This window comes from Paroedura picta, chromosome 11 (genome assembly GCF_049243985.1).
Source record: "Paroedura picta isolate Pp20150507F chromosome 11, Ppicta_v3.0, whole genome shotgun sequence".
NCBI classification, from domain to species: Eukaryota; Metazoa; Chordata; class Lepidosauria; order Squamata; family Gekkonidae; genus Paroedura; species Paroedura picta.
In genome coordinates, this window is record NC_135379.1 from 18,124,680 (window position 1) to 18,141,668 (window position 16,989).

Sequence of the window (16,989 nt, forward strand, 5' to 3'; positions counted from 1 at the left end):
GAATGGAAGACGCACAAATCTTTGTTGTATAAGATCTGGAGCAGTCTCTAACCTGACATGGGCAGAACAGAATGCTCCTCCCCTTGTTTGCACAGTTCCTTTGTTTTCATCATCAATCAGGATTCAAGACTAGAAATCCATTGACTTTGGTGGTGAAATGCACTGTCACAGCTGACTTATGAGGACTCTTCAGCAGGGGTAGTCAACCTGTGGTCCTCTAGATGTCCATGGACTACAATTCCCATGAGCCCCTGCCAGCAAATGCTTTAATTATTTTCCTTCTGAAACTGCTTCTCCCCATCAGTTTTCTCCCAACAAAGGCTACTGAACTCCTTTGAGTCACTCCAGGATAAAAATAGATGGAAAAAACAGTCCAGGCAGGAAAGTATGTGTGCATAAAAGGGGGAGGGGGGACACATGCCAGGATATATACAGAAGTCAAGCTGGTGTAATGTCTAGTTTGACCAAGGATTTCTTCAAATTTAATAACAGTAGAATGATTGAAGCTGTTAATGCAATGCTAGTTCAGTGTTCTCTTGTTCTCTTATTCATGGCTAGATAGCCTTAGGTTTGCACCACACGTTTGTGACAAAATAGCAAGACTTAACACTAAGAAAAATACGAGAGCTATCAGCAGTTTCATTCAATGGAACTTACACCCCATAAATTGGTTTCTTAAGACTAGCTCCGGTCGGCATTTCAGGAGCTATACATTTATGACATAGAATCAGAGAATCATAGAGTTGGAAGGGGCCATACAGGCCATCTAGTCCAACCCCCTGCTCAATGCAGGATCAGCCCTAAGCATCCTAAAGCATCCAAGAAAAGTGTGTATCCAACCTTTGCTTGAAGACTGCCAGTGAGGGGGAGTTCACCACCTCCTTAGGCAGCCTATTCCACTGCTGAACTGACATCATCATACGTACCTTAAAATTCTCTCATTGTCACTCGGCATATCAATATCTGGATTCATGTGGTAGAAAATGAATTCTGTTCCAAAAAGGTCATATTCTAAGTAGCATCCCAGTTCTGCAAACTCCAGCAGCTTCTTCTCATCAAATATAGTTCTGCACAAATCACAATATAAATTTATACAGTGTTAACAGTGTTAACATACTTAGAGCCATCTTGCTGGCTGAAGTATTTTGTCTCATTTTAAAACAGTCTTCCAATTTTCAAAGAGTAGGAACGTAACACATTAAGATCTCAGCATTCAGACAATGTCATGCCTAGAGATATTGGTCTTCCATGAACATTTGTTTTGTCATTAGAAAAACTGGCTACCAGTTAAGATTTCTTGCTGTAATTTTTTCTCTCTACTCAGTTACAATCTAAGGTCAGTGAGTGGGGAGCTCATAAATATTCAATTATAAATATTTTCTGTATTGTAAAAAACAGGTATGCCTATTTAATTAAGACAAAAAGCCATTTTTGCAGATTTATTGCTGATTAATAGACTAGGTGCAAGACCTCTGTTCCATTTACTAATGGAAAAGTTTTGAGTTAAAGCTAGTATACTGACCACTGAAGATAGTAATTATTTGAGGTAGTGCTTTTTTGGATCTTTGGTTGTTATAAGCTCTTGGAAGCCCTACCAACGTATCTTGGTCAAGAGCTCAAAGGTGTCTCCACCCAAGAAAAAAAGATTCATTGAATACGTTCACCATAAATTATACAAATAAATATACTTTGTATCTCTGATTAATAATGTCATTACATAAACCTTATTCATCCCCCCTGCCCCTACTTTTGCTCACAATTTGCTGGCTTGAGTCAACAGATTTGCCACTCTAAGCTCCTTCTTCCTGGCCATCCGACAGACTACAAGGCAAACTGCAAGTCTACTTGTGCCCTGGCATCCTCACTTGCAGTACCCTTCCCTCTGCTGCTCTTGCTGGCTACTGCCTCTCTTGGACATGGACAAAAGGGGCTCATATCGCAGAGACGATTCTTCCTGTTTGCTGCACGCAGCTGCTTGGGTTATTTGGACATTGAACTGGCTCTGTTCATAGAGGGGCAGCCAAATAGCATGAAAATATACCTGCAGAAAGAGAATGTTGCTCTTACTTAAATTTAGTTTCAAAGTGAGATCCTAAATCTGACTGGTGGAGCTGCATAGCTGGAGTAAAGGCAAGAATTCATGCCTACTCTCTAATGTTGCTTTAAAAAGGCCCTAGCGAGCCTCTTGTGGCGCAGAGTGGTAAGGCGGCCGTCTGAAAGCTCTGCCCATGAGGCTGGGAGTTCAATCCCAGCAGCCGGCTCAAGGTTGACTCAGCCTTCCAATCCTTCCGAGGTTGGTAAAATGAGTACCCAGCTTGCTGGGAGGTATACGGTAATGACTGGGGAAGGCACTGGCAAACCACCCCGTATTGAGTCTGCCATGAAAACGCTGGAGGGCGTCACCCCAAGGGTCAGACATGACTCAGTGCTTGCACAGGGGATACCTTTACCTTTACCTTTAAAAAGGCCCTAAAATTGGAGGGGGGCGAAAGGGAGAGACAAAGTGAGTTTAGTGAGACTTTGCACCCTACTGACCCCTCCCTGTCTGCCTCCCAAAACTCTGGGTGCAACGCATCCCCAATTTGAAAACCGAATTTTTGCCCAACTATATTTAGGTGCTCCTTCTACTTAATGCCACCAAAGTCATTAGAGCTTGTTTAATTGCATCATAAGTCTGTTGCCATGGAAATGACTGATGTCACAAATTCAATATTATGACTTAACAGCAGGATCAAGTAGAAAGAACAGATGGGACGAGTGAGAGAAAACCCTTGTTCAAACACAACTGTCACCAGCAGGAGCCTCGTTATTGCCAACTGTAATTAATAAAAGCTTTATTTTTAAATATTCTTCACAGTTTACAGACTCTTTCACAAGTGGGCTTTCAAAGGGTTTTGCAAGAGGGGTGGCTTCCATTTACAGATCCGAAACAGCTCAAGGCTCTGTTGTTACCCAAAGCACTGTGGTAACCGATATGAATGTGTTGTTTCCCCTGTCTAAGCTCACATAGGCAGGATTCACAGGAGCTCATTTACATATAGAGAAGGTAAAGAAATATATTTAAATCAAGCTTATTAATAACTCCTGGGCTGGTCACCAGTGGCAACCAAGAATCACTTACAGACAACCAGGCAGGGAAGCGTTCACAATCTGGAAGACAGCTGGGACTTCCTTTTAGGTTCTCAGTGCCACAAATGATTAATATGGGTTGGAATGGGAACGCGTGTTAGTAGCATTTGTAAATTTATTTGCGAAGCTGGTTCAAATTATACATGCGCTGATTTGTGGGCTTCGGTAAGGCCACCCATTGGTACAGCCCAACCGTTTTGAAGTAAGGGGCTTATGAGTGTGGGGGATCTTCGGTGACAAGCCCCGCACAAAGAACAATATTGCCCCCACAAACATTCAACCAATGGCAGCTGTATGACCACAAATAGCCCTTAGCCTTCAGCAGTTCATATTGCTAATCAATACTTGGCTATCTGCCAGCTAATCAGCCACACAAGGTCACATAAGCCTGCCGTGGCCAAACAGATCATATTTCTCAGCTGAAAGGAAGGGAATATTCATTCCTCTGTTCTCTTTTTAAAAAGAACTGCACTGTTTGAAGACACTGGCTTGGGGTATGAGATCTAGCCTTATTCTGTAGCATAGATTAACCCTCGTCCTCGAGTTGGTTGAAGACAATTCTTCTGCCTGTAGGTTTCTGCAACCCAACTATTCCCTGTTTGTAGCAAGCACGGCCCTGGCTATGTGAAATGAATGGAGGGGAGGGCATAAGAGGGTCAATGAGCATGTTTTTTTCTATGGAGGGCTAGACTAGTTGACCTCTAATCCCTACCAACTCTATAACAGTATACAGGTAGCATGATTCTACAGCAACGCCTGCCCACATTCATGCACGTAAAGTGGATATGCCACAGACCTATGCATGCTTACCTATCAGAGTATCCCTTAGTGAACTCACAATAATTTGCTTTTGAATAAACATGCATAGGCTTGGCCTGTTAGTGAATCTGGCAGATGAATATCTGACTGTATCATCAGCATCTCGGTGCAAAGATTGCTCCACTTATCCAGTGTCTCATCCAATGCATATTTTTGCCAGTGTAGAACAAGAGCATATTACTTCACGTTGCATAGGAAAACTAACATTTAAGACGGGTATGATGAAACATGACAAAGGTATTTGAATCCAGTAGAAACTCTAGTATGCAGTTTTATACTGAATTTCTCATACTGGTTCATGGGTCCCATCAGGCATACGTGGGACAGCTGCAATGGTGGGGGTGTAACAATTTTTATTGGCAAGGGGCTTAACATGCCGCCAGAATTCATATATTCTTCAAATATGCAATGTGCCCTCCCTGGAGAAAGCAGGATCACAGTTCTGCAATTGCTGTAGAAGAAATGGCACAGAGGGAGAAGGTTGTAGGAGCTGGGGGTGGAAGGCCATTCTCACTGTGCATATGCATGTGCAGGTGTAGAGTGAGGAGGCTGTGATGAGGGTCTATCAAACCTGGAAGGTAAGAAGCCGCCCAAGGAAAATAAGACCTGGAGGGCACAATAGGCTTAGAATTCATCTTCAAAAGATCTGAGAAAATATTGTTGCAACACTCTGCTGAAGTGTTCCAGCACTGAGCTGTTCCCTAACATGACCTGAAAAGCACAATCATTTTCTAGGTTCTTGAGAAGGAGCTCAGGAACATAAATATATTCTAATGAGCAATGCAACCCACCAGCCATTCAGGCTGGCATACTAGTCTCTGCTTTCTTGATTTCATCAGGATTTAACAATTTCCACCGCTGGTCAATTGGTTTCAGGATCTGTAAGTGACCCACCAAAGCAAGATGCAAAGGATGCAGAATATATAGAACTGCCACAGTTGTAAAACTGCAGCCCTTAAAAGGGAAACAAAGTTAACAACAATTCAACCTGGCTGGGACAGTGTAATATGTTTCAGAATCTCCGCTGTCTAGGGACAGTAAATGAAAAAATTTAGAGACCCCATAACTGCAGAGGATATGAGCCTCTTGTGGCGCACAGTGGTAAGGCAGCAGACATGCAGTCTGAAAGCTCTGCCCATGAGGCTGGGAGTTCAATCCCAGCAGCTGGCTCAAGGTTGACTCAGCCTTCCATCCTTCCGAGGTCAGTAAAATGAGTACCAGCTTGCTGGGGGGTAAACGGTCATGACTGGAGAAGGCACTGGCAAACCACCCCGTATTGAGTCTGCCATGAAAATGCTAGAGAGCGTCACCCCAAGGGTCAGACGTGACCCGGTGCTTGCACAAAGGATACCTTTACCTGCAGAGTAGGCCATTTACCTATCCATGTGAGACATGACAGCCTTGGAGATATCAGCCCCAGCTTCCTGCATAATCCGAACGATCTGAAAAGGAGAATCGCAATGCCTGCCAGGATGGATTATAACAGGACAGCCGAGCTGTGACTGGGCGTGCGCAGTGGCTTGAAGTACTTTGTTTTCGCTCTCTGTCAGAGGCCAAGAGCATCCAATTTCTCCTATTACACCACACTTGATGTTGGTTCCATCTGCTCCATTGGTAACTTCATTAACAATAACCTCTGCCAGCTAGGGAAAATAAACGTCCTTTTAGTAACAGCTCTTCTTATACAGCATAGTATCAAGAGTTTAAGTGAATCAATTTCATACGGAAAGAGAAAAGATGAACAAAAGGGGCTATCATCTTCTAACATTTCCCACTGGTCCAAAAATACTCTTATTTTCTCAAAAAAAAAAGAAAAAGAAATTTAAGGTATTAAAGCCTAATGCTATTCCAAAAACACATAAAAGGAACTATTCACAATAGCAAAGCTTTGAGAAAGGGATTGTGTGCTACGTAGAATGGCACAATATAACAGGTTTTTAAATTTTAATATACATCTTGTGGTCACTTCAAATATATAACTACTGTCAGATAATGCTAGCCTTATAATTGGCTAAGTGTTTGAAAGCCATACCCTCCCACTTTATTTGTGTTTGAAACTGGGGGTATACAAATGACGACATTTGTAAAGAATGGGCGGTATAAAAATCCAAATAAATAAATAAATTTTATATTTCCATAGATAAAGCCAAACACCTGAAGTACCTAGATGTCACTCCCGCTCCCTGCCCTCTGCTTCTCAAACATCCAAGGAAGCAACTGATGCTAAATTGCATAGATAAAAGGTAAAGGTAAAGGTATCCCCTGTGCAAGCACTGGGTCATGTCTGACCCTTGGGGTGATGCCCTCTAGCGTTTTCTTGGCAGACTCAATACCGGGTGGTTTGCCAGTGCCTTCCCCAGTCATTACCGTTTACCCCCCCCCCCCAGCAAGCTGGGTACTCATTTTACCAACCTCTGAAGGATGGAAGGCTGAGTCAACCCTGAGCCGGCTGCTGGGATCGAACTCCCAGCTTCATGGGCAGAGCTTTCAGACTGCATGTCTGCTGCCTTACCACTCTGCGCCACAATTACATAGATAATTATACCTAAAAGGTTTGGCTCCGGGTATTTATACACTCAATATCATTGGTTTAGGAGTTGGCCACAACTGGCACATGTCATTTGAACTGCCTCCTTAATATTATGAAGAGTTCCCAGTCACTGTGCAGGGTTGGAAAAGTTCTGATTCGCTGTCCTTCACAGTTCTGATTTGCTGTACTTCCTTAGTGTCCTTTTCCCCATCAATCCACAGACTGGATGACTGATTTTTTCTATCAGTTCTGCTCAACTCACAAGAGAAGCAAGGCGGGTGTTTTCCCATCTTCGCCAGGTCAAGCTACTAGTGCCCTATCTGGCCCCTGAACACCTGGCCACAATGATCCACGTGGCAGTCACCTCGAGACCAGACTACTGTAATTTGCTCTATGCGGGCTTACCCTTGACTCTAATCTGGACATTACAACTTGTTCAAAATGCTGTTGTGCAGGTCCTCATGAAGATGCCATGACGGTCCATAATAGATTGGTTTTATGGCAGCTGTAATGGCTCCCAGTAGAGTTCTGGGTTTGCTTCAAGGTTTGGGTTTTAACCTTCAAGGCCATATGCGGTCTGTGCCTGGAATATCTGAGGGACCACCTGTCTGAATACATCCCTCAGATGGCACATCATTTAACATCCGCAAATCGTCTAATAGTCCCTGCTCCCAGAGAGGTCTGATTGGCCTTGACCAGGCTTTTTCGGCCTTGAAGAATGAGCTCCCCGAGAACATCAGAACCCTGACAGAGCTATCATAGTTCTGCAGGGCCTACCAGATGGAGCTCTTCTGCTGGGCCTACCTATGGTTGAGTCCAGTTTCGGATAAATGAATATACCAACTTACGGGCCTCCCTCAGCGTTAAATCAGACAGCTCCCCCCATCCATTCCAAAAAGGGAAACCCGTACTCATGTCATCAACTATTTCGTTGCTTTTAAGTGATTTTAATATTTAATTGTTATTTGTTTTTACCAACTATTATGAATGGCCGCGAGATGGCTGGGCCGATAGGGATGGGTTATAAATTTGATAAATAAATAATATTTGTAACACTTCATATACCTATTTCTTTATGAACACGTAGCCTCTGGAATATTTCTTTACTTACACATTTTCAGTTGCAAAGCTAAAGGTGTGTTCAAATAATTGGCCATAATACAGTTTGGCCAGAATAGGCTAAATATGGTACATTAGTACCTATTTGTCAGTTGACAGGTATTTTCACTTTACCACTGTGAAAAGGTCTAGCCACTGATTTTCTTATTACAAATGAAAAAAAAATCACACTGTTATACTTTCATAATTGGAACATGAATGGTACATGCCTTCTTAGATTCCTGAAAGGGGGGGATTTAAGCTATCACTACTCATCTTAGCTTTTTGAGGGTGATAACTCTTTTCTAGGCTTAAGATGTCAGGCTGGCCAGCAAGAACAATCTAGTCTAGAAATCCACATATGTTTTAAAGCTGAAAATAATAACTTCTAATCAGAAGGTTTCCTGCTGCTCTTTAAAAGAAATACAATCAATGCATCCATAACTTAATACTTGTTCTTTAATGCAATAACAAATGTGTTAACTGATCATTGGCTGGTAAAAGTACAGAGTCTCATTCAAGCAGCTATGCTGTTGTATGCAAGATTTCCAATTTAATAGTAGCATATGTTGTAAATGGAACATCACCCATATCTGCCTATGCATCAATGGAAAAACCTGGTGCATTTAAAAATTTATCTTTCATCCACGATGTAACTGCGTTGACATATCCTAAACAGATATCAGAATGATAAAAGATAGTGTTTTAGACTGTATTCGATAGACTTGAATTGTCAGGCCAGCCCTAACACTAGTGAAGTCAATGGGCTTAGAAGGACATAACTGTTTAGGATTATATTATGTGCTTTAGAAAAGGCCTTTTCTTCTAACTGGGGGGGGGGGAAACAATGCTTTTCATTGAAATCATTTCAAACAGAAAGCATTTCCTACATAGATGATACTTCCATGTTAAGAGAACGCATGAAAACAACACACATATCATACATACAATAAAGCCAGAAAGGCGCTTCACAGAAATGTAAAGGGTAGGGGTTCCCTTGACAGTTCCTATGATTCATTTGTGCTGTCACTATCAATTTTGGGTGGGGAAATATTTAGCGTTCCCAGTTTTTAGACTATTTCTAACTGTTAAAACTGGCATAGACAGTTTAGGTTATTCCAAGATTACCAAAAGTAGCATGCCAATTTTAGTGTCTTGTAATACGTACCTGTTCCACTGACATTGCTCGCGTCTCAGCGGAATGAGTGGCATCTACGTAAAAACCAGCTCCGGCAATTATATGGATACCGGTTTCTTTTGACAGATCCTTTAGGGTCTTCATGTCTCGCTTGATCCCTGTGGTTGTGTTTTCCACTATCGTTCCACCACCTGCAGCCTTATAGTGCAAAAGCTCTTCTTTCACCGCACTGGTCTCTTGACACAGGAGAAGGTTCTCTCTATTGCTATAAGGATTCTGTTTAAGCCAAAACAAGTTCTTCATCTCAATAGGTTGACTAGACAGTGCTTCCTGCCCTGATGGAGGTGGGTAATAACAACAACTGAAGTTCATTGTCAAGTGTTCATGGGTCATGGTACGACCAAGCTGGCCAGGATCAATAAGGCCCAACACAGTCTGAACTTTGCCTTTCAATGACGGCATTTTTTCTATCGTTGTCCTGAAAAGGAGAGTGCTGGGGGAGAAAAGCATGCAAAAGGCCTTAAATATCCCCATACAATTTCACTGTACACATCAAAGAGCAGAATGGCACAGACTTAACAAAAATACTTTAGAAAGAAAAATCTGTTGGCAAACCTTTCACTTCCATATGCTGATGCTTACTAAATATTCTTGAAAAGGTTCACCAATCTGTTCTACGTAGCTACAAAGATTTGGGCAGCACTGCACCCAAGACATCATCTAATCCATACTGAGGAGTTGCTATTACCATTATTATTATTATTATTATTATTATTATTATTATTATTATTATTATTATTATTATTATTATACAGAACTTAAACCTAGCCTTTCTGCCTGTATAAGAGTCACCAAAGTGGGTAACATGATAAAAATACATTATAAAACCATGAAAATCAATCCTCCTTCCAAATATACATCATTAAAACATTTTAAACTAGCTTCAAAACCCGTTCCTAAGAACGGTCCTTGAAAGGGTCCCCTCCCCTGGTCCCCGGCCAGGCAGCTTAAGGTGGCTTTGGGCCGCAGCTCGCAGCTAGATCAAGTGGGGTGGGCAGGGGCTCGTTAGCAGGGCTGGGACAGAGCTCCTTAGGAGGCAGTCAGAAGGACGGGAGGCCCTCGTTAGCAGACCCTCCACCACGGCCCTTTACCCAGGGCCCTCTCCCCTTACCTGCTGCTGGCTTTAGGCACTGAGGCGCCTCAGGGAGCAAAGAGGCTAGAGTCCAGGGCCGGAGGGCGGGAGCTGCAGGGGCAGGGCCAATCAGGGTGCAGCTAGCTTTTCCAATTTGGACAGCTGGACACATTCCACCCCCCAGGCTGTTTCACAAATATAAAGAGGAACCATGGATAAGGATGATGAAAACAGAGTTAAAACAGTTAAAATATGTACAAAACATTAAAAACTTTGGTTAGGAAGGAGGAATTGCCAAATGCAACAAATAAATAGTCTTTACCTGCTGGCAGAAGCAAGCAACAGAATGGGGACAGACAAAACTCCCTGGGGAGAAAGCTCCAGAGTTTTGATGCCATGACCAAGAAGGCCCTATACCGAGCTGCTCAGAAGGTGGGGGCACCCAAAGCAGAGCTTCCGAAGATTACCAAAATGGTCAGGTTTAGAAACGTGTAACACAAAACCCATGGCCTCAGAGAAGGAACAGAAGATACACACAGATAAGCAGATGCCTAAATGTCTGTGTATGAGCCTCTTGTGGCGCAGAGTGGTAAGGCAGCCGTCTGAAAGCTTTGCCCATGAGGCTGGGAGTTCGATCCCAGCAGCCGGCTCAAGGTTGACTCAGCCTTCCATCCTTCCGAGGTCGGTAAAATGAGTACCCAGCTTGCTGGGGGGTAAACGGTAATGACTGGGGAAGGCACTGGCAAACCACCCCGTATTGAGTCTGCCAAGAAAACGCTAGAGGGCGTCACCCCAAGGGTCAGACATGACTCGGTGCTTGCACAGGGGATATCTTTACCTTTACCTTTAACTGTCTGTGTATAGGGTCCTTTCTCCATGGTTTTATTATGTACAGTCCCAAGCCCATAGATAATTATAGAATATTTTGGTACTATTGTCAGAAAAGGTCAAGGACAGCAGCTAATAAATCTAGGTAGGCTGAAAATTCCTTTCACAAGCACAGCCACACTAACTTGTAGGCTGTTCCTGTAGTATAAATGGGAGGAGAAGAATAGTAAGTCTTACGGTCCCTTGAAACATAAAGAGCATCAGCCAGCAATACTGAAAAGGTCCAGGTTAAATACCTGCTACTTTCCATTTTTAGGCATAGATGAGCTTCCATAGTATAATCAAATAAAGGGAAAGTTCTTACAAGATTCCATAAGGCCACAGTAGCAATAGAAGCAACTAAGTGGAATGGAACCACAAAAGAAACCGGGAATACAGAAATGGATTTTGTACAAATTCCAGACCAACCCAAACAAGCATAGAAGAAGAGAAGTTGGTTCTTATATGCCGCTTTCCCCTACCCTAAGGAGGCTCAAAGCGGCTTAGTCGCCTTCTTCTTCTTTCCCCACAACAGACACCCTGTGGGGTGGGTGAGGCTGAGAGAGCGCTGATATCACTGCCCGGTCAGAACAGTTTTATCAGTGCCGTGGCAAGCCCAAGGTCACCCAGCTGGTTGCATGTGGGGGAGCACAGAATCGAACCTGGCATGCCAGATTAGAAGTCCGCACTCCTAACCACTACAAACTAGGGAAGGGAGACATAAAGACAGGATGAGACCCCATATTAGACAAGGTGAGACCACAGAGAAAATCGCTGAAATGGTTAGGGAAAACCAAATACATAAAGATAACCAAGAGGATACTGAATTTAAAGAGTATTCAGCAAGAGAATGTGGAAGTCTATGCCTTTCTCTACAGGAGGCTCTCGCAGGACGGATGTCGCTGTACTTAGTCCCAAGCTATGGCTGGAAACCAATTTTGGAAGCACAATAAATGACAGAAAATAATTTACAGCATGCAAATATCCTTAACTTCCTCAGTACTAAAATGTTGGTCTCTTTTCTCTATAAAAGCAACATACAACAAGATTAAGAATGAATGTTATATAAAAACATTACTAGATATTGCAATTCAGATCAAATCTCAATGGGGACAAATACCTTCTTATTCATTATAAACAATATTCTTGGATGTTGTACTCCTCAGCTGTGAAATGAAATGATCAAACATCCTCTTTCTTGGTATAACAGAATTCCTCTGAGTTTGGGACGGGCAAAGCTACACGTGTGCTCAGGACCTGCTGTCAATTGCAGGGGTTTCAAAGACACCACGTTCAGGATTGTTATCTTGAATCTATGCCTTTTCTTTTCAGAGATGGAATACCCCATGGAATTTTAAACTACAATCCCTCTTGACACCTCATGATTATTTTTAAGTCGCTGCGTGCATGCATGCTTTCAACTATTTTCTTCCTTGTGTTCTGAGGTTAAAAACTCACTATTCCTTTTATGTAAAAACTCAGGAAGAGTCTAGACTATTAACAAAAATCAAAGTGCTAATTGTTTGCCCTGCCTCTGCTAGCTGGCAAGTATGAAGTACTTATATGGCAGGGGCAGGTGAGCATTCACAGGGACAAGGGAGCATTTTCCAGTTCAGTTGGTAGGCATTGCGCCTGCGTGTGTGCATCGACTGGCACACCGGTGCCAGGACCTCCCCCCCCCCCGCGCAGCTGGCTGCTTCGTGTGTGTGTGTGGGGGGGGGGATGGCCGCTTCGGACTCTGAAGTGCCTAACCCTAGTAGGCAGGCCATCACGTGGGCTACGTAAAGACAGCAGAACTCAGACCCTCTATAATAGAAAATATGCATAATTACATAGCAGAAAATAATAGTAAGAGGTAAGCAATTCTCTCTCCTATAATGGGAACACCAGTTCCCTAGCTTTCTTAGGAAATAATGGCAATTGGTTTAGCCTGGTATTTCTTGTTAATTGGTCCAACTTTTGATAACTGATTCTACCTAATCACCAACCACGTCAATGAAAAATATATACCATTATATACTTTAAATAAAACTTCTCATGTTAATTTGATATAGGTTTCTTTTTAAACAATATACTCGTCATCGCCCCTCAGTCCTCTAACCACAAAGACCATCATGTCCAAAGGCATGAGGTCAGCTTCTGCAAGGACTAGATCACTACCATTTATAATTAACTCAACCTCTACAATTAACACAAACTCTTATATCTAAGTTTACTTTCCATATTAACACTAAACATAGCTGACTGCCTGGTTCAACTCAGATCTGCCTGACGTTAGAAGCAAAGGCTTGAGGACATGCAGTTATAAGCTCCAGTCAGCCAAAATCATCAGTTATGAAACAAAATACATGTTTAATGATGTCCAGAGGACAGAACTAACTGGAGCATACATTATTGATTAAACAAAAGCCCTTTCTGTCTGCCTTTTAGCGCATAATACCATAAACATTGGTTTGTTACTGGTAAAAGCCCTCAAAGCAGATTTTCAGAGTTTCCCTTTTGCTCTATTAATGCAATAGATACGCCGGAGTCAAGAGGGCAAAGCGCCAAAGAGGTCCATTTCTTCCACAGGCTAATTTTTTAAGGGCTGAAGAGTGTAACAAAACATCAAGCTGGCACCCTTTCATAGCGCTGGAGGATGACTTACCCAAAACATGCTATTATAATAAAAATAAAGCATCTCGCAGAGAAGCAAATGGGGTCTGTGTTATTGAGCCATCGATGACTGACTGATCTGCTGTGTGTGTGTGAAGTCTAAGAGAGGGCACGCTCACTGACATTACGTTCGCATCTTCTGTAGGACGACGCATGAAACCCAAGTTAGAAAAGACTGATTTGCTATGGGTTGAAAAAGGCAACTCTAAATGGATGCAATTGACCTCTTCTAAAGAAAAGCTTCATTGGAGGGTAGAACCATAATGGAATTGCAGTATGCAGGTCAAAGAATTGACTTGTTTATTGAAAGCAAAAGTAATCTTCATTTTCTGGAACAGGTTCCTATTTTATTAAGACTGGTCAAGTCACCAAACGGAACTGTACAATGCATAAGATTTCTGAAGGGATTTCTCTAGTGCGAATCATTAAAAGCAAATGCAAACACAGTTCCTTCTGATTAAATTCAGGATGTCTGACCCAGCTATTAATTGACTACTTTTGATGAAAGCTGGTGCTCTGTTAGTGCAGCCTACAGTTCTGGGAAAGGGTCAACGATTTGACTCATGAGTATAGTCAAGGCAGAGAAAGAACAAGCTAATATGATTGTGTAAAACAACTGGCTTTTCTAATTTAAAAGAGGTGTCCTCCTATTTAAACAAACACCCACTGGATCACTGGTGATGTTAAACCCCATACATTCTCAAATTAAATTCTTCCACATGGCTTCCTTTCAAGCTCCGCACAGGCTAGTAAAAGAGCACTCTACAGAAGTGTTTCAGTATGTAAAAAACATTTAATCGCTCATTCTAAGTAGAAAGCTCTCTTTCCACTCATGTTATATATGCATTAAAAGGAAGCAATTCACTCAATCAAGCTTTCTTAGCTTGAAATTCACGACTAATTTTTATCAACTCTAGCATAGATAATCTTATTATCAATTAATCTTGCATATATCAGGTAGCAACTTGGCTTGTATGCATAAGCATATTTCTGCAGGAAAAATCTACTTAGTCTTCAGATTCTATGTGCTAAGCCAGCCTTTCATAACTTTTTTACAGTTGAGACTCTCCTGAAGCAGCGGTTCTCAACCACTCCGACGCTGCAACCCCAACTGCAGTGGCGGCGGGATTGGTGGCGGTGTGTGCACGTGCATGCACTCAACGGTCGGGCAGCATGGAGGCAGCCATTGCAATGGCTCTGCTGCCGCCCGCCACCGATGCCCCACCGCCGCCAGTCACTGCCCAAAAGTGTGATACCAGTGACTTGTAAACAGGCTGTAGGTTTTGGGGGATCTCAAGAAAGATGCCCTCAGCAGTGGCCTTTGAATGCCATCAGTGGGTTCCTTATCATATGAAGAATGATTGACCTCTTTCAAATGCATCCACCACCTAGGTCACTCACAATTAACTGCGCAACCCTAAGCAAAGCTGCACCCTTCTAAATCCTATGGACTTGGACACAGTTCCACTAGAGTTTGCATCGTAAACACCCCGCCTTTCCACCTATGCTGGTGGATCTGCTCATTCACCCTTCCTCACTTTCTTACAACACAAGATGGCAGTAGGATGAAGTAATGGCAAGAAAAGGACAACATGGGATCAACACAGCATGATGGGACTGACTAAGCTACCTACAGCCAGGAAGAAGAAAGCTGCCCTGCTAAAATGTGTTTGGTTCTTTGCAGACCAGGTAATGTATAAAATAAGGTGTTTCCCTTCCATACTCCAGCACAGCACAACTTTCAAAGTGCATGCTATGTAAACAGACAGCTACTGCTAGTTCATCAAGGAACTGTTTAATTGGGTGGTCATCTCTTAAGAGAAAAAAAATGCAGATAACCTTTCCCAAATCAATTATTTCATCATGACTCACATGACTCACTGAGAGGTAATGTACATGATATATTTCAACATGATCCACAAACATAGAGTAGGTATGGATCTTATGTTCTATATTCTCATGAGTAGAACATTTATAGAACTGTCCTTCCAAGAACTGTATTGACACTAGCACCGTTGTGCTTAATAAAGTCTGTGCCAGCAGAATAGTTTGGATATCAGACCCTGAGTTACTATAATGTATTCCTAAGGAAAACTCTCCCTAGGTTTTGTTTCCTATGGTAATCTCTTATTGCCACGCTATAATAAACACACACGCAGCCAGTGTGCGCTCGCATTGGAATCATTTTGACTTGGTAAGCATATTTTAATGCTATTAGCACAGATTTTCTATAGAAATGCATTTAAAATGAAATGTGTTGTCAACACAATCCAGAATTATAACAATACTAGATCCCAACTGCTATGACCCACATGTCTGCAACTCAACACTATCTCAATAGCTATTATATTACATTTTAAAATATATTATTCTGTCTTGCCCGTGCTACCCTGCATTGTTCAAGTACTTCCAGAGAGTTTTGTTTTTATGGTTATATAAAAATTAAGATACTTCAAGTGTTGTAACTTAAATTTATTTATTCTTATGAACAGTGGTAAATACTAAAATTTAGCAAGATTTATTGCCCCCCCCTGACATATCTGTGGATATTTCATATAGGAAGAAATATTGTTTAAAAAAATAAAGGTGTGAGAAACGTACTGCGTATGGGGAGGTTGATCCATGAGAAACCTGTGTTAATCTTAAAATAGTGCCCTTCTTAGAGGTTTCTTTTTTAAAAAAATAGTCAGTAGACCTTGTAGCGATAATTTTGAAAAGAAGTCACACCACTTTTAGCAATAACATTTCAGTCACAGAAGGCCAGGTTCTTCAGCAATTTCATGGTAACTGAACGCATGAAAACACGTGAACACATTAAAATGTCTTATATTTGTTCATAAATGATATGGGACATGTAATGCCAGGGATTCAATGTGGGATCTTTTGCATACCAAGCAAGTGCTAAACCAGTGAGGCCTGGTCCCTCCCTAAAAGGAAGTGCCAGTGTGACTTTTTATTGTGCCTTTGTACTAGGATCTAGGCTCAGGCAAGTTTTTACTTGGCACCAGTATTTACACCATTCTGTAACACCATCTTGCCAGTTTGGTGTAGTGGTTAGGAATGCAGATTTCTAATCTGGCATGTCGGGTTCGATTCTGCACTCCCCCACATGCAGCCGACTGGGTGACCTTGGGCTCACCACAGCACTGATAAAGCTGTTCTGACTGAGCAGTGATATCAGGGCTCTCTCAGCCTCAGGGTGTCTGTTGTGGGGAGAGGAAAGGGAAGGCAATTGCCAGCCTACTCCTTCGGGTAGGAAAAAGCAGCAGATAAGAACCAACTGTTCTTCTTCTAAGACCAGGCTTTTTCAACCAGGGTTTATGAAACCCTGGGGTTTCTTGACAGCCCTGGAATGGTTTCTCAAAGGGGTGGGAATTAATTTTTAATGTATTGTTTTGATTTGTTAATATTTATTGGGTGATATGACCATATTTGGTCATGTTGACCCACCTTTTCCTCCAAAATGGCGGAAAAGCTATTTCCCAATCATATTCTGCATGACCACACCACTTCTGGGGTTTCTTGAAGCCTGAAGGATATTTCAGGGGTTTCTCAATGGTAAAAAGGTTGAAAAAGGCTGCCTTGGACTGAAACAGTCCATAAGCCACACACTATGCTTAA

General features: G+C 42.2%; 1 protein-coding gene across 6 annotated transcripts in view; it reads right to left on the bottom strand.

The window, feature by feature from the left end:
- PTER (phosphotriesterase related) overlaps positions 1–16,989 on the bottom strand; it is a 29,249-nt gene that overhangs the window by 7,392 nt on the left and 4,868 nt on the right. For 4 of the 6 annotated variants that reach the window (XM_077304562.1, XM_077304563.1, XM_077304564.1 and 1 more), the window contains exons 2-5: positions 9,886–10,031; positions 8,745–9,207; positions 5,326–5,591; positions 927–1,067 (exon numbers count right to left, since the gene is read on the bottom strand). In XM_077304562.1, coding sequence (XP_077160677.1) covers positions 927–1,067; positions 5,326–5,591; positions 8,745–9,176 — 839 coding nt within the window. In that variant the 5' untranslated portion in view covers positions 9,177–9,207; positions 9,886–10,031. The remainder of the gene's footprint in view (positions 1–926; positions 1,068–5,325; positions 5,592–8,744; positions 9,208–9,885; positions 10,032–16,989) is intronic. The other 2 variants (XM_077304568.1, XM_077304567.1) reach the window with 1 other exon arrangement.